The sequence below is a fragment of the Diceros bicornis genome, chromosome 36 (genome assembly GCF_020826845.1).
Source record: "Diceros bicornis minor isolate mBicDic1 chromosome 36, mDicBic1.mat.cur, whole genome shotgun sequence".
Taxonomy (NCBI): domain Eukaryota; kingdom Metazoa; phylum Chordata; class Mammalia; order Perissodactyla; family Rhinocerotidae; genus Diceros; species Diceros bicornis.
The window spans coordinates 28614071-28634041 of NC_080775.1; the positions used below are offsets into that span (position 1 = coordinate 28614071).

The window sequence follows — 19971 nt, forward strand, 5'->3', positions numbered from 1 at the left end:
TCTTTGAAATGATGGGCTTACTCTAGGAATATATGGGTCAGAGAATTGGAGGAAAACATGAAAAGAACAATAGTGAAATCAAAAGAAACAGAAAGCTGCTTCTGGGCGCTTTCAAACCATAGAGAGAGAATAAAAGTGGTGGCACTGCAGACCCACTTCACTTGGAGGGACCTTCGGCTTCCCTGTCTGCGTCTGCGGTGCTGGGTTTGTCTGTCAACCAGGGATGTAGTGTCCGAGGCCTCAGGGACCAAGCCCCCAGTGGTCATAGGTAGAGTGAGGAAGGAAACAGAAGACAGGACTTTCCCTTAAGGAGATTTATTTCTTTTCATTTTATGCTCTTAAGAATAGGAAAGTAGCTTCATTTAGTAGGTATGACTTTATTTCTTGGAAAGAAAATTTTTAATAGGATAGAACAGCTGTATTTGTTGTTGAGAACAGAGCAATGAACTTATTAGAGCAAGGAATTTCTCGTAGGTTGATGGGGTCTTTGACTTGACAGAATTTCAGAGGTCGTCTAGCCCAGCATCCTGGCCAGAGCAGGAATGATTTCTACATCAGTGCTTTTCCAACTGTAGGCCTCAACCTATCAGTGCATCATGAAATTTAGTGACGAGCATTAAAAGTGAACTGGAATAGAAAATATTACATGTCAGGATATGAGGTTTAAATATTTTTCCTCTGAAGTTTTGATTGATGTGTATGCACACACCATCAGTGGGTTGCTGTAAAAACAAAACGGTTTACAAAACACTCACCTCAGCCTCTGCTCGAGAACCTCTCAGCTTGGAACTCCCCGCTCTCAGAGTCAGCTGTGCCTTGGTGGACCATTCTGTTAACGTGTTTGTTGTTATGTTAGATGTTTCCTCCGCATTAATGTTATTTAGATATTCATAAAATGAAAAAGATCTTTAAAGTGGGCTCATTCATCTTCTGTCATTGTGTCCTGGCTCAGCCAATGCTAGAAGTCCCTTCCTTACCTGAGATGGTATCTAGGCCCCTGCACACTCTTGACCACTCTTCCTAGGTGTTCCACTGTGAGTATTTGATACAAGGCAACAAACAAACAAAAGTAGTGAAAGAACAAAATTCTTAAATGAACTGGCTGGAAAATCATACTCACAGGGTGACCTTACAGTGCAGATCCACTTTGAGGTAGAGGATTTGTGTGGCTTAGAAGCAATCTTCCAGAAGCCTTCCTGACCCCTTGAGACTGGGTTAGGGTCCCTCTGTCTCATCCTGTCATTATCCCTGTCACAGTGCTGTGACACTGTGGAGAGGTGGCAAGCTCCCGTCACTAATCCATGCATATGCTATGTTTTATGTGCCTGTTTTCCAGCTGTCTCTACAGTAAGATTCTCAAGGGCAAAGAACGTGTCTTATTCATTATTATAGTTTCAGTGCCTGGTACAATATGGACATTCAGAATTGTGTTTTAATGTTTTGGACTATATGAAATGACACTTATTGTTCTAAGTGACTTGGATGGAGATTGAAGTATCCATTCACAAAAGACAAGTATGTGGGTGATGTGAAGTGGGTATGACTTTGGAAATCAAGAGTTACATCCCAAATGATACAAAAGGAATTAGGAAGTGGTCTAAACTACGTGGTAAAAATTAATAGCTAATGTGAAATCTTTCCATGAGGCAAGTAACCCTTCAGAGGCAAGCTAGAGCCATCGTAGCATAGTAAATACACACTCATGTTTGCGTGGTGATTTACACTGTTACGTATTCTCATCTGGCCCTCAAAGAGTCTGGTGAAATGGGAAGATAGTGACATTGCCATTTTGCTGGTCAGAAAACTGAGATTTGCTGTGGTTGATGACCTGCTCCAGGGGTCCCGGCTGGGACTGGATATTAGCACTAGTACTGGGATTAAAAGGATCGCACCTGATCCTGTGCTATTTTAAACTATACACATATCTCTCCAAGTTGTGAAATCTAATGTCATAATAATTTACATTGATGTCAGATTTTGGTGTGTGGTTGTTTACAGCCACGCTTTGAGTTGGTGTGTGGGTGACGAATAAAATTCTGTTGATTAGAACACTGGTTTGGGGCCAGCCCTGTGGCGTAGTGGTTAAGTGCGTGCACTGCGCTGATGGTGGCCCGGGTTTGGACCCTGGGCGCGCACCAACACACCACTTGTCAGGCCATGCTGTGGCGGCATCCCACATAAAGTGGAGGAAGATGGGCACGGATGTTAGCTCAGAGCTGGTCTTCCTCAGCAAAAAGAGGAGGATTGGCATGGATGTTAGCTCAGGGCTCATCTTCCTCACAAAAAAAAAAAAAAAAAAGGAACACTGGTGTCTCAGGATTGGAAAGAAACTTTAAAAGGGCCAGCTTTTAGTCCGGCAACTCCTTGGCTGCCTGTGTCCTCCCCAGCGCCTCAGTGTCCCCTCCTGGTGGCCTCTGTGACTGATGTGTTAGTGATGGGGCGCTTGCTACCTCTGAGGTAGCTCATTCCATCTGAAGTAGATAGGGATGCTAAAGAAAGTAGGCTGACTATGATAGGGGTTGGAAAAACCATGTGACTATTCAGAAATCTGTGTAAGGGAGAGGTGATGCCTAGCATGGGTGTGGAGATGAGGTGGCAGGCCAGGCTCTGAGTTGGGTTGGAGAAGGTGAAGAGTGCAAGGCTAAGGGAGAGGAGTCCTCCGTGGGTTAGAGGGTAGCTGGGAACACTCACTGCATTATGGGCCTGCAGGTCGTCCCCTCCCCTCCTCACCTCTCCCGCTCGGCTTCAAGTCCTGCATGCTGAAGCTGGTGTATTTCATACCCCTGCTCCCCGCAAGCTATTGGCCTCTGTGAGACAAAACTAGTTAGGAGTTTCCAATGATAATACACTTTGACCTCAGACTTATAAGGTCATGTTATGGCTCTTAAGAGTTTGAGTCTTATATGAAAGATGTTTATTGCTTGGCCTGGGTTGTCATTGCCACTTAAGGGTTTGCTAAATATATTTCCATGCAGACGTAGCCATAGTGGTCCAACCTACCTAACCTCACTAGGAAAGTGACCCACAGACCTGTTTTGTGAGGGTCCTTCTTCTTACCACTCTAACAGTGGGCTGCAGCACAGACAGCCCTGTGGTGGGCACTGGCTGGTCCCTCTGCATAGTGGATGGCCAGTTGGAGCCCAGTGTACTTTGCTTTGCTTTTAAAGAGCCTGATATAGTAAGAGAGAGAAACTTGTCTGTCATAGACCTAAACTCTAATTTCAACTGTGGTGCTGCCTGGGTGTGTGACATTGAGCTGGTGAGTCTGGGGACCCTTGTCTAGGCTACCAGGATCCTGTTGCTATGTCATTTCTTTACTCCTGGCATAATTGTATCCAAAATCTATTTTAAATGCCAGTTCCCCCTCTCATACACATGCATGTGCAGTTTATCTAGTGAACTCCTAATCACCCTTCAAAACCTAGCTCAAATGTCTCTCTTTCTCATTTCTGCATTCATTCAACAGTTATTATTGAGAGCATACTGTGTGCTAGATGCTGGGGGTGTAGCATTGAATAAAACAAAGACTCTGGCCTCATAGCCTTGCCTCTGTGTTCCCATAGCCCTGAGTTTGTAATGGCATCTCTTTCCTCTGTGGTCTCTAGCCCAGTGACTTACTCAGTTGAATCAAAGAGCAAGTGCTTGCCTCTCTGGTCCTTCCATTTCCATCTAAGTGAATGACCCACGTTGTACAACTCCTTAAAAGACAGATAGCAGGAGTGTCAGGAATGGCAGAGTTGCTATGGAGAATTTTCTACTCGTACAGTAACTGCCAGAGCTAGTCAACCTTCCAGAAAACTTAGGGACCTAATGGAAAATTATAGACTTGGATACTCGCTGTGCTGACAGCCGCGACTTTTCTGCTGCTTTAGTCTAGCATGTGATGAAGAGCGAGGCCATGCACAGTCAGCAGAATCGTGTGATGGCCCCCGTAAGAATTCCCACTGACAGGAAGGACATGCGTCTCCCTTTCACCTGCACACGGCCAGCAGGCATTTCCTGGCCATTGTTCGTGGGCTGGCCGCGGCGCTGTTTCCGTCCACTGTCCGCCAGCGAAGTGGACTGGAGCTGGCCCAGCTCCTCCAGGCCCGGTTGTCGTGTGCCTCTCTCCCAGGCCAACGTCACAACCTCCGGGGAGGCAGCAGCAGATCCATCAGCCCAAACTGTCTTCCATCCTGTTAGCAATGTGAAGACACAGCAAGAAAGATTCTTTGTGTAAAAACAAACATGGCAGCCCCACCCAGTTTCACACATGCGCTCTCAAGTGGGTTCCTGTCCCTTTTGATTCTTGGTTGGTTCTGTCACCTCTGGGCAGTTTACTCAGGGAAGGTGCTGCTGTTGAATTAATGCACTGTGGCAGGGTCTGGACGTGGACACCATTGGCTCAGAGATGCAAAACATTCCCCCGGGTTCCTGGGGGAGAAACTTGATTCTTTGAAGTCTCGCGTGGAAGGGCAGAATTTGGAACTAGGCAGTGGGTTGGGGTGTGTGCTGGACCAGGGTGTCATGTGCTTGCTCATGAGCTGAAAGCCTGGAGATCTATTTTCAGTGGCTGGTTAACCTGCCTGGGGAGGTTGCCCATCTCGATTGCTTCCGCTGAAGTGTATTATGGCTGTGAGTTGATTAAAGATCTCACTCTGCCCTTTTAGAGCAAAAGGTATGTCTACAAGATGAAAGCAGAGAAGTATAATAAGATTAAGCTGAACACTGGTCATTTCTCCTTTTAGAAACATGAGGTCGTAATTGCAGCTTCTGAGTCTGTATTTATTTTGTCCTCACTCCTTATGCCTGTTTTCAGATGACTAGGGTGAGGGGATGGTGGACACTGTTACTCATTTCATTGCTTAAACACTATTCTGGACTGTCCTACAAGGCAGCCATCAGAGGGTGGGGTCCCCAGAATTACCACCACATCCTGCAGAGCCCACGCTCCACCCTTTCTCCTTGAAGCAGAGGGAGAATAATTTCAGGCGGAGCACTCCACATGTCTTCACTGTCTGTGCAGGTGCCGTGCTGTGTTCATACCCTGGGTCTGGTTTGGTCAGGGTGGAGGGAGGAGGTGTCAGACGAAGTTCCAGGAGGACCGGTGGCTCCTCATCAGCACTCTCTGTTGTCCCCTCAGCGTGGGTCCTGTCGCCACGACCGTCCCGGCGGCTGAGCTTTGAGGCGGCCGGTGTGTGTGCATTATGTACAGTGTAGAAGACCTCCTGATTTCTCATGGATACAAACCGTCAAGAAGTCTCCCAGCACCACACGAAGATAACTGTGAGGGGCGCCAGCAGGCGAGGACAGGCGCGAGAGCTGGCCACGGCCTGCTGAATGGGTGTGAGGATGGCCCTGCAGCCTTCCCACACAGTAGGACATCCCTGGGGAAAGGACACGTGAGTGACTCTGAAAAGAGCCGCCGCATCCCGAGAGTCCACGGAGAGTCCCAGCGTGCTTCTGCTTCCAGAACTTCTGAGGCGAGGTAAGCTTCCATGTGAACCCACCATTTTCTTTTGACTTAGGGGTTTGGCAGTGGGTATGTAACTAAATCCTGCAACTCCTTATGTTTGGCTGGGGTCAGGGAGGGAGAGGGTCAGAAACAAGAACTCTTCTTCCCATTGAGGTGTTTGGGATGTTCCAGGCGTAGTAGGCCTTTGATAAATAGTGGTGAGTACGTGAATTCTATTATGCTGAACACAGCATTTTAATACTTGCTTCTTTGTTCTCTTATAAACTCTTCATACTGCCTCAGCTAGGAATCATTTTAAAACTGTAGAAGCTAGTTTATGTCAGGCACACGTTCATAGTATATTTGGCTTTCTTAATAATATGTTTCAATATTTTCTACGTTACAGAATTGAAAAGAGTATGTATTCTCCACCATTTGTGAAGAAGAAAACCTTTCTTCTTGTGTATTCATATAATTCCATTGCCTTCCAACCCGTTGTCTTTCCCTTGCATGCACACTGGTGCTGATGTGGGTATCCCATCTGAATACAGCTGCATCTGTGAGTGTTTTCCTACAACAGAAAAAGAGGGTGGGTTGGCTGCGGAAACAGAGGGGCTAAAAAAGAGGGGATTTCAGCAGCTTTCCACAGAGCCAGGATGGGAGAGGAGCCCTGCACCTCTCATCCACGCAGTTTCAACCTAGAGAAAACCTTTATCATCACCTCATAAAACCGTGTTGTCTTGAATGGCGCGTTGGGACCAGGCTCAGATTGGGGAAGGAGGGCTTTGCCCATATAGAGCATGTTATGTAACTGTGTGTAGCCATGAAGAAATGGACCCTGGAAACAAATGGAAGCAGAAGCTTATCTTTAAGGGAAATAAAGAGACAAGCAAACAAAAAGCAGAGTGAATTAAGTCTAATATGAATGACCTAGCCTTCCACAGTTAGAAGTCACCTTTTCACAGAAAGGAACTTCCTTGTTGGTTGACAGCTTTCAGGCAAAAATGGGAGAGATTTTGTTCTTATAATTCAGAGCATTCAACACCTTAGTTATTGAGTAAAAACAGAGGTGATAGCCCCTCTTCACACCCAGTGTAGTAAAAGTAGGTTTCTGCTGCCAAGTCAGGACCACTTCTCTGGCAAGGGGCAGGGGTTAGCATCGATGGGGCCAGGTTCAGGAGGGACCCTAGGGTGGAAGAGGACTCGAAGCTGCTTTTCTTTAACCTTGCCCTTCAAAAATCACACTTGCGTCCTCTACTGTCTTGGACATAGTCTCTTTTCAGCTATGTTCCCTGAAAAACATGCCCACCATGGACTTTGCAAGAGGGTGCTTATGGACCAGCTGGCTGAAGGCTGGGACAGCCTTAGTTACTACCACACAGACTTGTGCTTGACTGTATCCTGCTTCTGTTGCTTCTAGTTTTGTGCTGAGCATATCTGTACCTCCCATATCTGTACATGCCCACCTGGATTTCGGGTACCAAGGCTGTACCTTGTCTGCTCTTTCTTTTATATTTCCTACAGAGCTTCTTAACAGTGTTGGGCACACAGTGTGTTTAATATATGCTCATGGAATCAATTCATGTAACAACTGTTTAGAAGCAGAAGGCTCAATTTCTAACGAGGTAAAGATAGTGGCCTAGAATCCCTGTGAATGTGCTATGTAGGCTATGTGGGGTCCCCTCAGTCTTGAAGGGCTAGATCAGAGATCAGAGTTGAGTCTCAGAGTGGGAGCAATAGAATCCTGTTTAGAATTCCATGTGGGCAGTGTGACTGCCAGCTTTGTCCACAACTGGCTCAGGACTTTCTAGCCCCTATGTGATAACACGTTCCTGAGGACCACAAAGGCCCACCAGCCTGGCCTCTAGGTGGGTAGGCATAATCGGGTCTTCAAGCAGTCTTTCTGTAGTGAATGAAGTGCTCAGATGAGTGGCTTTGTGTGGTGCTGGGATGTCTTCGTACAGATGACAGAGTTCAGGACAGAACTGGCCGCTTCCCCCTGTTTCTGCTTGGCTGATTCACTTGGGAGGTGTATACTAGCTTTGCAGTGGAAGATTGCCTGGTAGGGTAGAAGAGAAAATGCATACGTGTTTGCAGAAATCCATGCGGAGTGCCCAAAGCCTCGGAGAGCAGCTGCAAGGCTTCCTGGGTTGAAAGGAAAAGACATTTCTTTCTTTAGTAGCCAATAGAGAAATGAAAACAGGAGGCAACGAGAAAGGTAGGCAGGAGAATTATTATTTTCCCCATCAGAAAAAAAGTGCTTTGGGAGGAAATAAATAAGTACTAATAGTTAACAGCTTAAAAATTAAAAAAAAAGAAAAAGAAAAACCAACAGTACTGTGGCTTATGTGAATTCTGAGTGTGGATGAATAAATGGTTGTCTGCCAGATCCCAGTCACTCGACCAGTGCAGCTGTGGCCCTGCAGCCTGGCCTGTCCCACACAGTGACCCTGCTGGGTTAGCCTCTGGGTCTGAGGGCAGATGGGGCCCAGGATGGCGCTGTCTGCCTCCAAGCCATCAGGATGACTGGGAGGAGTCACAAGGGCCCCTCTTCCTGCAGTGTCTCGGGTGGGTTGAGTTCCGCCCTAGAGTGTGTCCCCACGCCACAGGCCAGTCTCCCTGGCGAAGATGGCAGTCAAAGTAGTTTGGAAGGCCGCAGGGGCCTAAAGGAGGTTAGTTTGTTTAGTTTTGGCAAGGTGGCGGAGACGCAGGCATATTGGCAGTGTCGTTATCGTATAGCCGAAGAACGTGAAGCCTAGAGAATGTCGGTGACTTGGCAAGGGCCGCCGGACACTGCAGTGGGGGGAAGCCTGACCCAGGCCACAGGTCCTAGGCTGCTAGGCTGGCTGGTAGCTGCCTCCTGCAGCTGCACCAGGCCTGGCCCAACTCTCCCGTGTGAGGCCTGTCCCAGTTTGAAAGGGGCGCTCTATTCTGTGTGCACCGTTCACGTTTGCCCTGTGCAGGACTGTCCCTTCCTACTCCCTTGTCCTCCCCCCTCCCTGTGGCAGGCATGGATGTGTAACAGCTCTCGGGCACAGCTGCATCCCTTTCCTGTCTGGAACTGCATGAGGAGTGCATCCTGTCAAACCTAAATTAGGTGTGTGCACATAAGGCTGCTGCTTTTGTACATTCTCAAGGGCTGCATAAATGGAAGGGAGTATTGTCCATTATCTGGGGTGTGGTGACAATGATCAGGACTTATTTCTTTCCCTCTGATAATTAACATCGGCTTAGAACAGAGTCTCTTATATAAGAGCTGGTTATATCTGGTAAAACTTTAAAAAAAAAAAAAGGCAGCACAGATATGGAGCCTTGAGCAGATTTCCAAACATGCAAGAGACATTTCCTAACTTGCCGAAGAGGCTGTGCTTTGCTTTTCACTATTGTTAGGTCAATGATATTGAGCACCCAGGATGGCCAGAGAAGGACAGTTCTGTTGTGAGGAGAGGTGAAGGACCGAGTGAACTTGCTCAAGTGGTGGAGACAATTCTCGTTTGTACGCAGTTTATCCAAATTCATGATAAGAGGCTAATTGTTTTCCAAAGCTACATTCAACTTGTTGCAGTGTCTGTCTCAGGGCTGGTAACTTTAGGAGATTTAAAGCACAGAAGATGGACCCTGAAGCCTGGTTGTGTGACTCCCTGCTCAGGGGACTTCCTTGGCCCCCTGGCCTGTGTTGTCAACCCCCAGCTCTTTAGTGGGCCCTGCAGGCCTTCTCCTCTGAGCCCCACCTGCCTTTCTTGAGGTTTCTCCTGTTCCTAGGGTGCCAGCCACATGGGGCCACCATGTGCTTCCCACTGGCTAAGCCCTGCCTGGAAGCACCCAGAAACTCGCCTCCCATCTGTCTCTGGAAACCCTGCCTTAATAGTTTGACTTCTTCAGATTCCTCCAGTTGAAATTACTCTCTCCCATGTGTTCTTCCAACACGTTCTCCTGGTCCCCAAGATTGCCAGCTTCCTGAAGGCTGACACCATTTCTAATCCATCTCTGATGTTGCTAATTCCTGTTAAAGAATTTTGCATTTATTAAACACCCAGAAAGATTTTTAAAATAAATTGGATCAAACCTAGTACTTACATACCAAGGCATTGTGTAAGTGCTGGGTATTTCAGGTCGCTGGGCTATACTGGGATGGGAAGTGGAGCCACTTTTGCAGTGAGAGGGCTGTGTGAGGCTCATGGGGAAAGTTCTGTTGTGAGGAGGAAGAGTGTTGGCTTTCTGTGCTGGGCAGTCAAGGTAGAAATGTTGATGGCTTCCCTTCCGTACATGCTGTCTCTGGGGGTGAGCAGGGAGGGAGGAGGAAATGACCATCAGAGACTCAGCAAAACTCCCAGTAGGCCGAATAGTCTCTGGTGGTAAAGTTTCCCTGCTTTCTAGATTCTGTGGGTGCAAGAAACGGGGGCCTACCTGAATGAAAAGGGGGTGGTTGTTGTGAGGATATAATGGGCCGTCTCATGGACTGTCCATAGGTGGGAAATGAAGGCCAGCAGGCCTCATCCTGTGTGGGAGGGAGAGAGCTGGGAGCCAGGATGGGTCTGCCAGCTGCTGTCTCTCTGGGTTGTGGGTTGTTCCCCTGGAGGACTCTTTAGGTCTCTGTCCCACGTGGCCTGTCTCTGCATCTCCCTGCACTTACGCTCCCTCCTCTGCTGACCGGCTCTTCCCTTCACTGACGGTTGCTGCTTCCTGGTGACTTTGGCTCCTGGTGATCTTTGTTCTACTATTGCCTCTGCGTGGCAGTTTAGCTCCAGAGCCCCCTGATGACTACCGTCCTGTTTTTCAAGTGGCATTTTTGAGAGAATCCATAGTTTTGGGCAGCCAGTGGATGCTTTGGCCTTGGTTAGTGAGTCAACCCTATTCCGATCAGTGGGGGCAGTGGGGAGGGGGGTGGATGGCAGAGGGAGATTGGATGCGGTGGGGGTGGGAAAGACCAGACGTGGATGTCTAAGCTTTACCTGCTGTGAGTAAAGGGGCTATAGATGAGGGCACTTCCCAGGCCGGGAGTGGGGATGACTGTGCACCCCAAAACATGTTCTCTTCTCTCTTCACGGACCATTCATTTAGTAAGTCTAAAGACTTGGCATTTCCCCCTTAAGTCCTTTACTCCTCAGAGAGCTCCTCTAGATGCTAAACCCCTCCTAAATGGTCTCAGTTAATAGATTGAGATGATGAAACCGGCTGCAGGTTTTGCTTGAAAGTCACTCACATGGTACAGAAAAAATCCTCACAGGCCATGTCACATGTTGCTGCAGTATTCATAGAGTCATAGCTGGAAAACGTGAATGTCTGTAAAACTGCAGACAGTCAGCATTCTCTATATGAGATGAAACAATGCTCGAGTTTTACTGTGTCCTAACTTTTGCCATGTAGCTAACAACAGATACTGAGTGTGTCTCTGTCCTCCTCTGGCAATACGAAAAGGAAGCCTCTGAAAGCTTATATTTCCATCTGTGTTTAAAGATTGTAATGAGAAGTATTCTTTTAGTTCATCAGTTTGCACTAAGGTTTTTTTGCACATACTGTCTTGTTCCAAAGCTTGCTTGCCAGCACACACACACACACACACACACACACACACACAGTAATTAAGGGGAAAAAGGGGAGGTGGACGAAGGGGAAAAGCTAGCTGTTCTCTATACATGGAGGGAACTGCATGCTCAAAATGCAAGTAGCCATAACTAAATAATACTTAGCTACCATAAAAATATGTAAGAGACTGTTAGCAGGCATTCATGGTTCCCTTAATGTGTTTCCTTTGAAATAGTATAATCAGAGGAAGCTGTAAAATAGCTTAACAGAGCAGAGGTTTGAATCTGAAAGTCGTACCATAATAGGTTCTTCTCTGCTTAGCCCCAGGAAGTCTGGTAAAAATTTATGTTAGTTAACCATGAGAATACCTTGTAATTATCTCTTGTCATCAGTGGAGGTCATAACAGATTAGAGACTTACCAAGCTAAGAGAGTCTCTGATGTGGCTGTCTGGGGCCCTCATCTTGGGAGGTTTATATTTGATCAGTAAACATCCATTCTAGATAGTGCTACTGGATATGGTAAACAGTTAATTTTCAGAGCCTTTTTAAACTTCTCTCAAATCGTATCCTTCTTATAACGGCTTTCCAAAAAAGGAGTACTTCCAGTTTAACATCTGTTTCTATGTATCTCTTTCTCTTTACAAAATTATACTTCCACAAACATGATTTGTCTTTTAACTGCTCGTTCATATCCTAAGCGTTCCGCCTTGTTAGTCTGACCTCTTCACAGAGAAGCATGGAGTGTTAGAGCTGGAGTGCTCATGAACACCCGTGGAGATTCGGACCTCCTGTTTTCCCCATTGTCTTTCTGTAAACCCTTCTTCTGAGGTGCTTTGTTCTTGCTCATAGGCCATGTAACCTTCCAGAAGTGCCTGGATACTGGTCCTCTCTCCTGCACATGCTCTCACGTTGCTCTACCATCACCAGTTTCTCCCAACAAGAAGCAGGTTGGACCCTTTAAACTTGAGACCTCTGGAAGAACGGTGATGAGGAAGTGCTTCTAGAATTAGTGGGAAGACTTCAGCAGCAGCACAGCCTGGCACTTCATAGGGCTTGGCAGCCGTGTCATCACCAAGAGGAGAATGTTAGTGTTGAGTTTCATCTTTAGCTAGAGAATTGGATTAAGTAGCAAGCTGGGAAATACCCAGGTGAGAAACACTGGATGGTAAGACCATGAAACACGGGTCTGAAAAAGACCTGAGCAGGTCATCAGGTCCAGTCACTGCACTTCAGAGACGATTATACCTCTGAGTTCTAGACGAAGCACAAAGAGCCTAGACAGGAGTCTAGTTGACATACTGACACGTACCAGCTGTGGGACCTTAGGGCTTTAGTTAGCTTCCCCAGCGCGTAGCATGCTCATCTGTCTACAGAGTGGACTAGAGGTTCTTTATAGCCCCTCAGGCACTCTGGCTTACTCGTCCCTGGTGATGGCCTCCCCTACTCTTTACTGCTCTAAGCTTAGCTTCCAAAGAACAGAGGGTCAAAGGCACTGAGGACATTCCCTCAGTGTCCATTGAATGAATGAATGAATATATGAAAGTGAGGGGTGATGATAGAAACGTGAAAGGGAAGTGAGAAACTACGGTAGTTGTTTTTTTCATGTTGATAGTGGCAATGTATGGACTACACCGGTGAGGATATTTTAACTTGGTTAAAATCTGATGTATCCTTATTAATAAGAAAATACTGAAATAATCTGCCTTACCTATTCAATTTGTTTGAGAGACAATGCATCAGAGCTTGCTCTGCCTACTTTGTTGTAATAAACTAAATATTGGTTTGTTCTACATCATCATCATGGAAATGGGCGTAGCTTCTTCCTTAGAGACTAGCCGTCACCGGAGGGACAGAGCCTTGTTATGACCGTCAGCTCTGTCATTATTTCCTGTTATGGTGAAGGCCTATTGATTACAACTTAGAGAAAAACAATACAGATCTAAAATAATCATCACTAAAATAATCATCACGTAAAACAAACACTCAGTTCTCCTCTTTCCTTTGTGCCCCGCACCGTCTTCCTTGGACGATGCAAGGAGAAAGAGTTTCAAAATTATCTACTCCACTGAGAATTTATTTTAATTGGGTTAATAATAGTAATAATAGCTAAAAACAAGAGTTTATTATGTTAGACACTTTGCTAAACAGTTTAAATGTATTATCTCATTAATCCCTCCCAACAAACTAAAAAATAAAGGAATTATTACCATCCCCTCAATATAAGTGAAGAATCAGAGGCAAAGAGAGGCGAAGTGTGTTGCTGAAGACATACAGTTATAAAGTCGTGTGTTGGCACTTGAACCCATGCTGCCCGGCCAGCACCCAGGGCAGATGCCCACACTCTCCTGGTGGCCTTGCCACACTGCTCCCTGTTGGTGTGGTGAGAAGCCTGAAGCCACCCATGGTCCCTTTAGTCCTATGAAGTTGCCAGGAGCCATCTTTGGGGATTGGCTGCAGGTTCACCAGGCTTCCCCAGGCACCATCTTCTCATTCCACTGTTCTTCGTCTAAACTCTGTCTTCCTAAAGCTGTGGAGTTCGTCAGAAGGTGAGTAATAACCTGTAGTAAGTGCAGGTGCAGCTACCGGTCAGTCAGAGGGAAAGGTCCGTGTCTAGGAGGGAGGGACGGCATTGCCCCTGCTTTAACTGGGGCTGTACCTCCCGGACACTGCGACTCCAGGTGGTCTCCAGTGCTTCCTGCCCCCTCTGATGAGACCCTCCCTGAGGGTGGGCTTCTCCAGAGGCTCTCAGATGCCCCAGCATCATGACGATTATATAGTATACGTCACATATACCATGACGACGGTATACAAGATGATTTTTTATGTGGAGGGACGGTGTAATCTATCATTGGGATCCCTGTATGGATAAGAATGGTAGTGTGCAGGCTTCTGGGGTGGCCGCTGCCAGAATAAAGAGGACTCCGAAGTGTCTTCTTGCCTTTAAATTCAGTCATCGGTGTGTCCCCGCCTTTTTACTCAGTATAGCGAGTGGTCTAATGTATGTAACTGACGGGAGTCAGAGATGGGAGTTTGTGAGACAGGCTTTCTCTCTCGTAAGTGCAGTTGTAGGAGGGCTGTAGTTAAGGATGATGGTTCACTGTGCGAGGTTCTAGTTCTCTCCATTGAGGATAACTCAGTGCAAACAGCCTGCCCTGGGTGACCCCCCACCAATTCCCACCTACCTGTTCTCCACGTTCTTCTCCTTCCATGCAGACCTCATGCCTTTCTTCCTTCAGTTTTATTCCTTCACTCCCTTCTACTTCTCTCATCTTTTTCTTTTCTAAGCCTGTGTTTGTCAGTGGTCCGCATGGAGACTTAACCTCAGAAGGACCCTTTCCATGAGTGGTTTTCCTAGTCACTGATTTTGTTACGTACATTCAGAAGATACACTACTAGAGTTTTCACCAGTTTCTGAGAAGGCTTAGTCTTTTACATCAGCACCAGCTGTGCATTTACTAATTTGTAATAAGCAAGCAATGACCCCCTACACCACTCCCTGAGGCAGGGCCTCCTGGGTGGGGGCTCTGACCTACCTTGCGTGTTCCCTAAGTGTCCGTTGGAACTTTACTAGGTCTTTCTAAAAAAGGTCTTTGCTAAACCTTGCAGAATCAAAAGTCTATGACGTCTTAGTCCAAAGATGATTCAGAAACTGCTGGCAACCACGGCGGAGCAATTGGTGTTGCAGGTTTTAAAATATTATGGTCCTGTGGCAGAGCACGTTGGCACTGCAGTGGGGATGGCTTCCAAAGTGACTTTTCCATTCTGAGCTGATGCTTGTAGGACCCGAACCCAAGCTCGGGCGTTCAGAGCCTTTGTGTGAAGGACCCACGACTTGGGCTTCCATCCGGATACGGTAGCAGGTGCTTTTCCAAGGGGAATCCACTTAGCTGCCACCGTGCACTGATACCCTGAGTGCTTTGAATTGTTTTCCTGTCCTCCTGCTCATATGTCTAAATTTAGCATCATTTATAAGTCTAATAATTTATTATGCTTCCTCTTCAGACCCATTATTAAATTTGTGTAGTTTTAAAAAGTAACAAAAAAAGTAATCTCCTGAAATAGTCTACCTGGTACTTTATTTCAACTGAATCTATATTATTTATCATTTATATTCATTTATTGTGACATTTGTAAAAAGCAGGCATAATAGTACTTTCACAGTCTGACCAGGCATTTTTGTATTTTCTAGTTATAATTCTGCCACTTAGAATTCTTTGTTCAGATTGAACTTTGCTGAATAATGGTATTCATCTATTATATTTCCAGAGCAGCTTTTTCTTTTCTGACTGATGTTGAATTTATGCTAACCTCTATACCTTAGTCTTAATCTTCTCTTGACTTCATATTTCCCCTTTCCAAAATTAGCCTATTTGTTACTCTGTGTCAGAGGGTTATTTACACGGTGTAGTATATTGAATATACTGAAAATTGAATATGCTGAAAAACAAAATTGCAGGCTTCCTTCCAGGCCCAAAGAGCATTAAGAGCGAATTCCGCAGTGGTAGATGGCTGACCCCATCACAGAAACATATCAGACAGCTCACGCTGGGGCTGGTGGAACCGAGTCGCTCTGAAGAGATGCCCCGAGTTCCTCTGCCAATCTAGAACAGAGATGCTCCTTCGAGCAGTGTGAGCTTCTCTAAATGACACGTACTGCCTTTATACTCAGATTGTGCATCTGGGTAAGAACAGCTCACCCATCTGGATGAGGGAGTGGCTTCTGAAGGAACAGCCACAGCAGAGTCCTACAGCTGTCCACTGGTCCAGAATGTGACACCAGAGTTGGAAAGCGATCAGCAGCACCAGCATCTGCTAGGCTGGCAGAGCTGCTAACCGGAAGCAATCACTGGACCTGGGGACCACTTTAGTGGGGCCTCCCACCCTCCACCCCTTCTTCCCCAGGGAAGCGCAACTGACTACACTTGTTGGCCACCCTTGGGACCAGGTTCAGGATTTCGTTCACGGAGGAGGCGGGGATCACTACAATGTCTGTGTTCCCATGGAACCCCCAGTTCAGTCACTCAGGCAGTGAGTGACTCAGTTATCTTTATTAAACCACATGTCTGTCCTGTGCCCACCAGGGAGCAGGCACAGAGCGAGGCTGTAGGTGCCCAGATGGTAACAAGTTGGTGCAGCTCCTAAGGACCTTGGAGTCCACTGAGAAGATGATCTTGGAGCGTGGGAAACCGTGGTTACAAGTCATTTCAAATATTGCTATTCTAAGTAGGCTTTTACTTTTTAAAAGAAAGGCAGTATTTTCTATTGTGGTTGAAAATGAGTCATGTGAACTCACAGAAATGTCTCCTAATTTTTTTCATCATTAGCTTTTATGTATTCAGCAAATAGGTTTGTCAATTTTCCTTTAAACATGTTGTTTTTCACATGTTCGTATTTCAAATATTTTCCAAAAAGTTTTTATCACTTGATTTGTTGGCATCGTGTCTCTTTTCTGGGATAAGGCATAGAGCTCTTAGCAAGTATTAACTTCTGTCTTGTCTCTGTCCTGTTCTCTTAGGAATTCTGTATAAAGATGCTGCTGTCTCATTGAACTGGTCAGCACAATTTATTTGAGCTATCACAATCCACTTTGCTCTCCTTATCTTTTTCCCACCCTTTATTAATATGTTCAGCATGTTTTTGTGAAATGTCCCATTGTTAACTTTTTAAAAATGTAAATTATCTCTCATTTTTTAAAAAGAAAAATTTAACCTCATCTTATTTCCTCAAAGGTATTAGGAGGTATATTCTTGGCTTTGAAACCATATGAGGTCACACACCTTGTAGCTGATAATGGACATCCTATATGGAAACCAGTAGACTATCCACATTTGACAGTCTGTCTGAAGGAACAGTTTGCCAGAACTGTCACCACGTGGGGTCCAGTTGTGCCTGTCAGAGCCAGGTTCATACTAGATACGAGATGGACTTTTGTTAAATAAATGCTTTATAGTGTTCTATGTCATGTGGACTATATTTTTAAATAGATTATTTAAAATTTCCCAGATGACTCGTGTTTTCCTTAAATTGGGATTTTGGTATATTGTGGAAAAGAAAGAAGTTTGATCTGGAATGCTTAACCATTTTGACTAGTTATCTATGGCAGTTTTGACAGAGTTAAGGTGATAATGTAACATTTTTGGTGGGGAAGGAAACTGACCACATTACTGCTGTAGGTAGTTACAGACTGTTTGTATTCTTGTTCTGTTTGTGTCATTCTTTATTTGTCTTCTGATGATGCTCATGGCACACACCTAGACAAACAGCACCTTGGGATCTCAGCCACCTCTTGGCATTTAAGGACACCACATGTTTACTAAGAAACCAGAACATCCATTGAGAAAATGAGCCAAAACCACAGTGTGGTTTCTTCCCTAAAGCCGGGCACCCCGGGAACGTGTTTCTAAGACTGTAAGAAGCCCGAATGGTGCTGATTAAAGGCCTATGGTCTAGAGAACCCACTCACCGTCAGCTGAAGAACACAGGCAAGAAGGCCGATGCTTTCTGATATAGGGCATTGACCACACACTTCCTAATGATTTATTTTACTCTCTCTTGATTGGGTCTGTGACAATTGTAACTTATTAAGTTGCTTCTTTTTTTTTTTTTTTTTTTGGTGAGGATGATTAGCCCTGATCTAACATCTGTTACCAATCCTCCTCTTTTTTTGCTGAGGAAGATTGGCTCTGGGCTAACGTCTGTGCCCATCTTCCACCGCTTTATATATGCGATGTCTGCCACAGAATGGCTTGATAGGCAGTGTGTAGGTCTGCACCCGGGATCCAAACCTGTGAACCCCAGGCTGCCAAAGCAGAGTGCGCGAACTTAACCACTGCACCACCGTACCGGCCCCTTAAGTTGCAATTTTTAAGTCTTGCCCTTGGGCTTTGCATAGAGTCTAAGTCTACCCTATGGCCAGAAGGTGCTGAGGACCAAGTGATTTATCTTCTACAGTGTTTCTCAGCTGGGCGATCACAGAGGAGTTCCTAAGGGAAGGGACTGTGGCTTCCAGAGCTCTGGACAGCAATTTACTGGCTCAGCTCGAGGGGCAGAAATGGGGGGAGATGTGCCGTGAGGCCAGCAGAGATGGATCCATATACAACCTGACCCAAGAAGTGCTCTGTTAACAAGCATTCAAAGCTAAATAGTCAAACCATGATTTTGATGACAATAAAAGCAACAACAACATTGCCCTTCTCACATGCCCAGTGTGAAGACAGCTGGCACGTGTATGACTAGTGAATGCAGAAACATTTAGGCTGCTCAGTGGCAAATGCTTTACCTTAAATTGATTTTAAGTATTTTCTACTTTTTCAACCCATAACTCAGCTTTGCTTTAAGTGGTGCTTAACAAGTGATCAGAGGTTGGAGGTGGAGGCAGAATTTGAAGAGCTACCCTCACTTTTTAAGGCGAAGAAGTGATTCCAAAATAATAATTAAAATAACGATAATAATAATAAATTTTATTTACACACAGGTAGAGGCAGAACAGCAGCCTCTACCTGTGTGCTGGGAATGGTTGTCCTTAAGCCCAGTCCCTGGCGGTTGTTCTGTTCCACAAAAAGTGGTTTAATGGCACCTAAGTACATAAAAAAATAATACACCTTACTAGTAATCAAAGAAATGCAGATGAAAACCAATGAGACATTATTTTCACTTATCTAGTTAGGAAAAAAAAATTACTTGTAATAACCGGCAATGAGAAAGGTTCAGCAAGACCAGCTCTCCTCCCCACTACAGATGGGAGGATAAATTGGAGTGGTTGATTGCAGGTCAGTTTGATAATATGGATAACATAAAACCCTTGATGTACTAATTCCTTTTCTAAGGATTTATTCTAAATAACCTGAGTGATGCTTAGTGTTTGTGAACAATAGTGTTTCTCAAAGTATTTTAGAATATAATCTACATAGATGTCCACCAGTGGTACAATGGTTAAATAAATCATGTACATATGATAGAATACTATTGATCCATTAAAATTATGCACTTGAGGAATTTTTCATTGCATTAAAGAAGTAAAATGGAGTGGCTAACTGAATGGGCTTTATGGGTCACACTTCTTGGGTTTGAATTCTTTCCCCACTACTTACAAGCTATGTGACTTGGGAGAGTTTAACCTTTAAACCGTTAAACCGAGTTTAACGGTTTAACCTTTCTGTGCCTCAGTTTCCTTATCCATAAAAGGGAGAAATAATGGTGGCTGTAAAATTTACATGAAATAATTCATTTGGCTTGCTTTGCACAGTGCCTGACACGGCATAAGTGCCCAGTAAATGTTAGTGTTAAGCAAGTTACATAACCTCTGTGCCTCAGTTTCCTCCTCTGTAAAATGGGAACGACAGTAGTTCCTACCTCAGAGGGGTGCTGATGAGGCTTAGATGAATTAATGTAGAGAAAGCACTTCATACTCACTGAGCACATAGTAACCACTGTGTGAGTGTCTACTGTTGTCTGTACTATAGGTGCTGGGAAACGTTCACATAAAACCAGATCCCTGGTAGAACACTGGGCTGTTTGGAAATCCACATCCTCACACACACAGACTAGAAGATGTACAGGCACGCTTCATTTTATTGCGCTTCACAGATAGTGTGTTTTTTACAAGACCCTCCACCAGCAAAAAGATTACGACTCACTGAAGGCTCAGACGATAGTTAGCATTTTTTAGCAATAAAGCATTTTTTAATTAAGGTATGTACATTGCTTCTTTAGATATAATGCTGTTGCACACTTAATAGACTACGGTATAGTGTAAACGTAACTTTTCTGTGCACTGGGAAACCAAACAATTCGTGCAACTGGCTTTATTGCGATATTCGCTTTATTGCGGTAGTGTGGTGGTCTGGAACAGAACTCGCAATGTCTCTGAGGTGTGCCTGTATATCAAAATAATCATCTCTGGGTAGATTGGTTTTTGTACGTTTCTAAGTTTTTCCAAATTTTCAACAATGAATATATATTATTCTTATAATTTAAAAAACAAACAACAATTTTAGAGTTCAAACATTTT

At 45.2% G+C, this 19971-nt stretch overlaps 1 protein-coding gene across 1 annotated transcript in view; it reads left to right on the forward strand.

Moving 5' to 3' along the window:
• Positions 1-19971, forward strand: part of JCAD (junctional cadherin 5 associated) — a 40143-nt gene that overhangs the window by 9071 nt on the left and 11101 nt on the right. Inside the window, exon 2 of the mRNA XM_058532713.1 lies at positions 5123-5467. Coding sequence (XP_058388696.1) covers positions 5187-5467 — 281 coding nt within the window. The 5' untranslated portion in view covers positions 5123-5186. The remainder of the gene's footprint in view (positions 1-5122; positions 5468-19971) is intronic.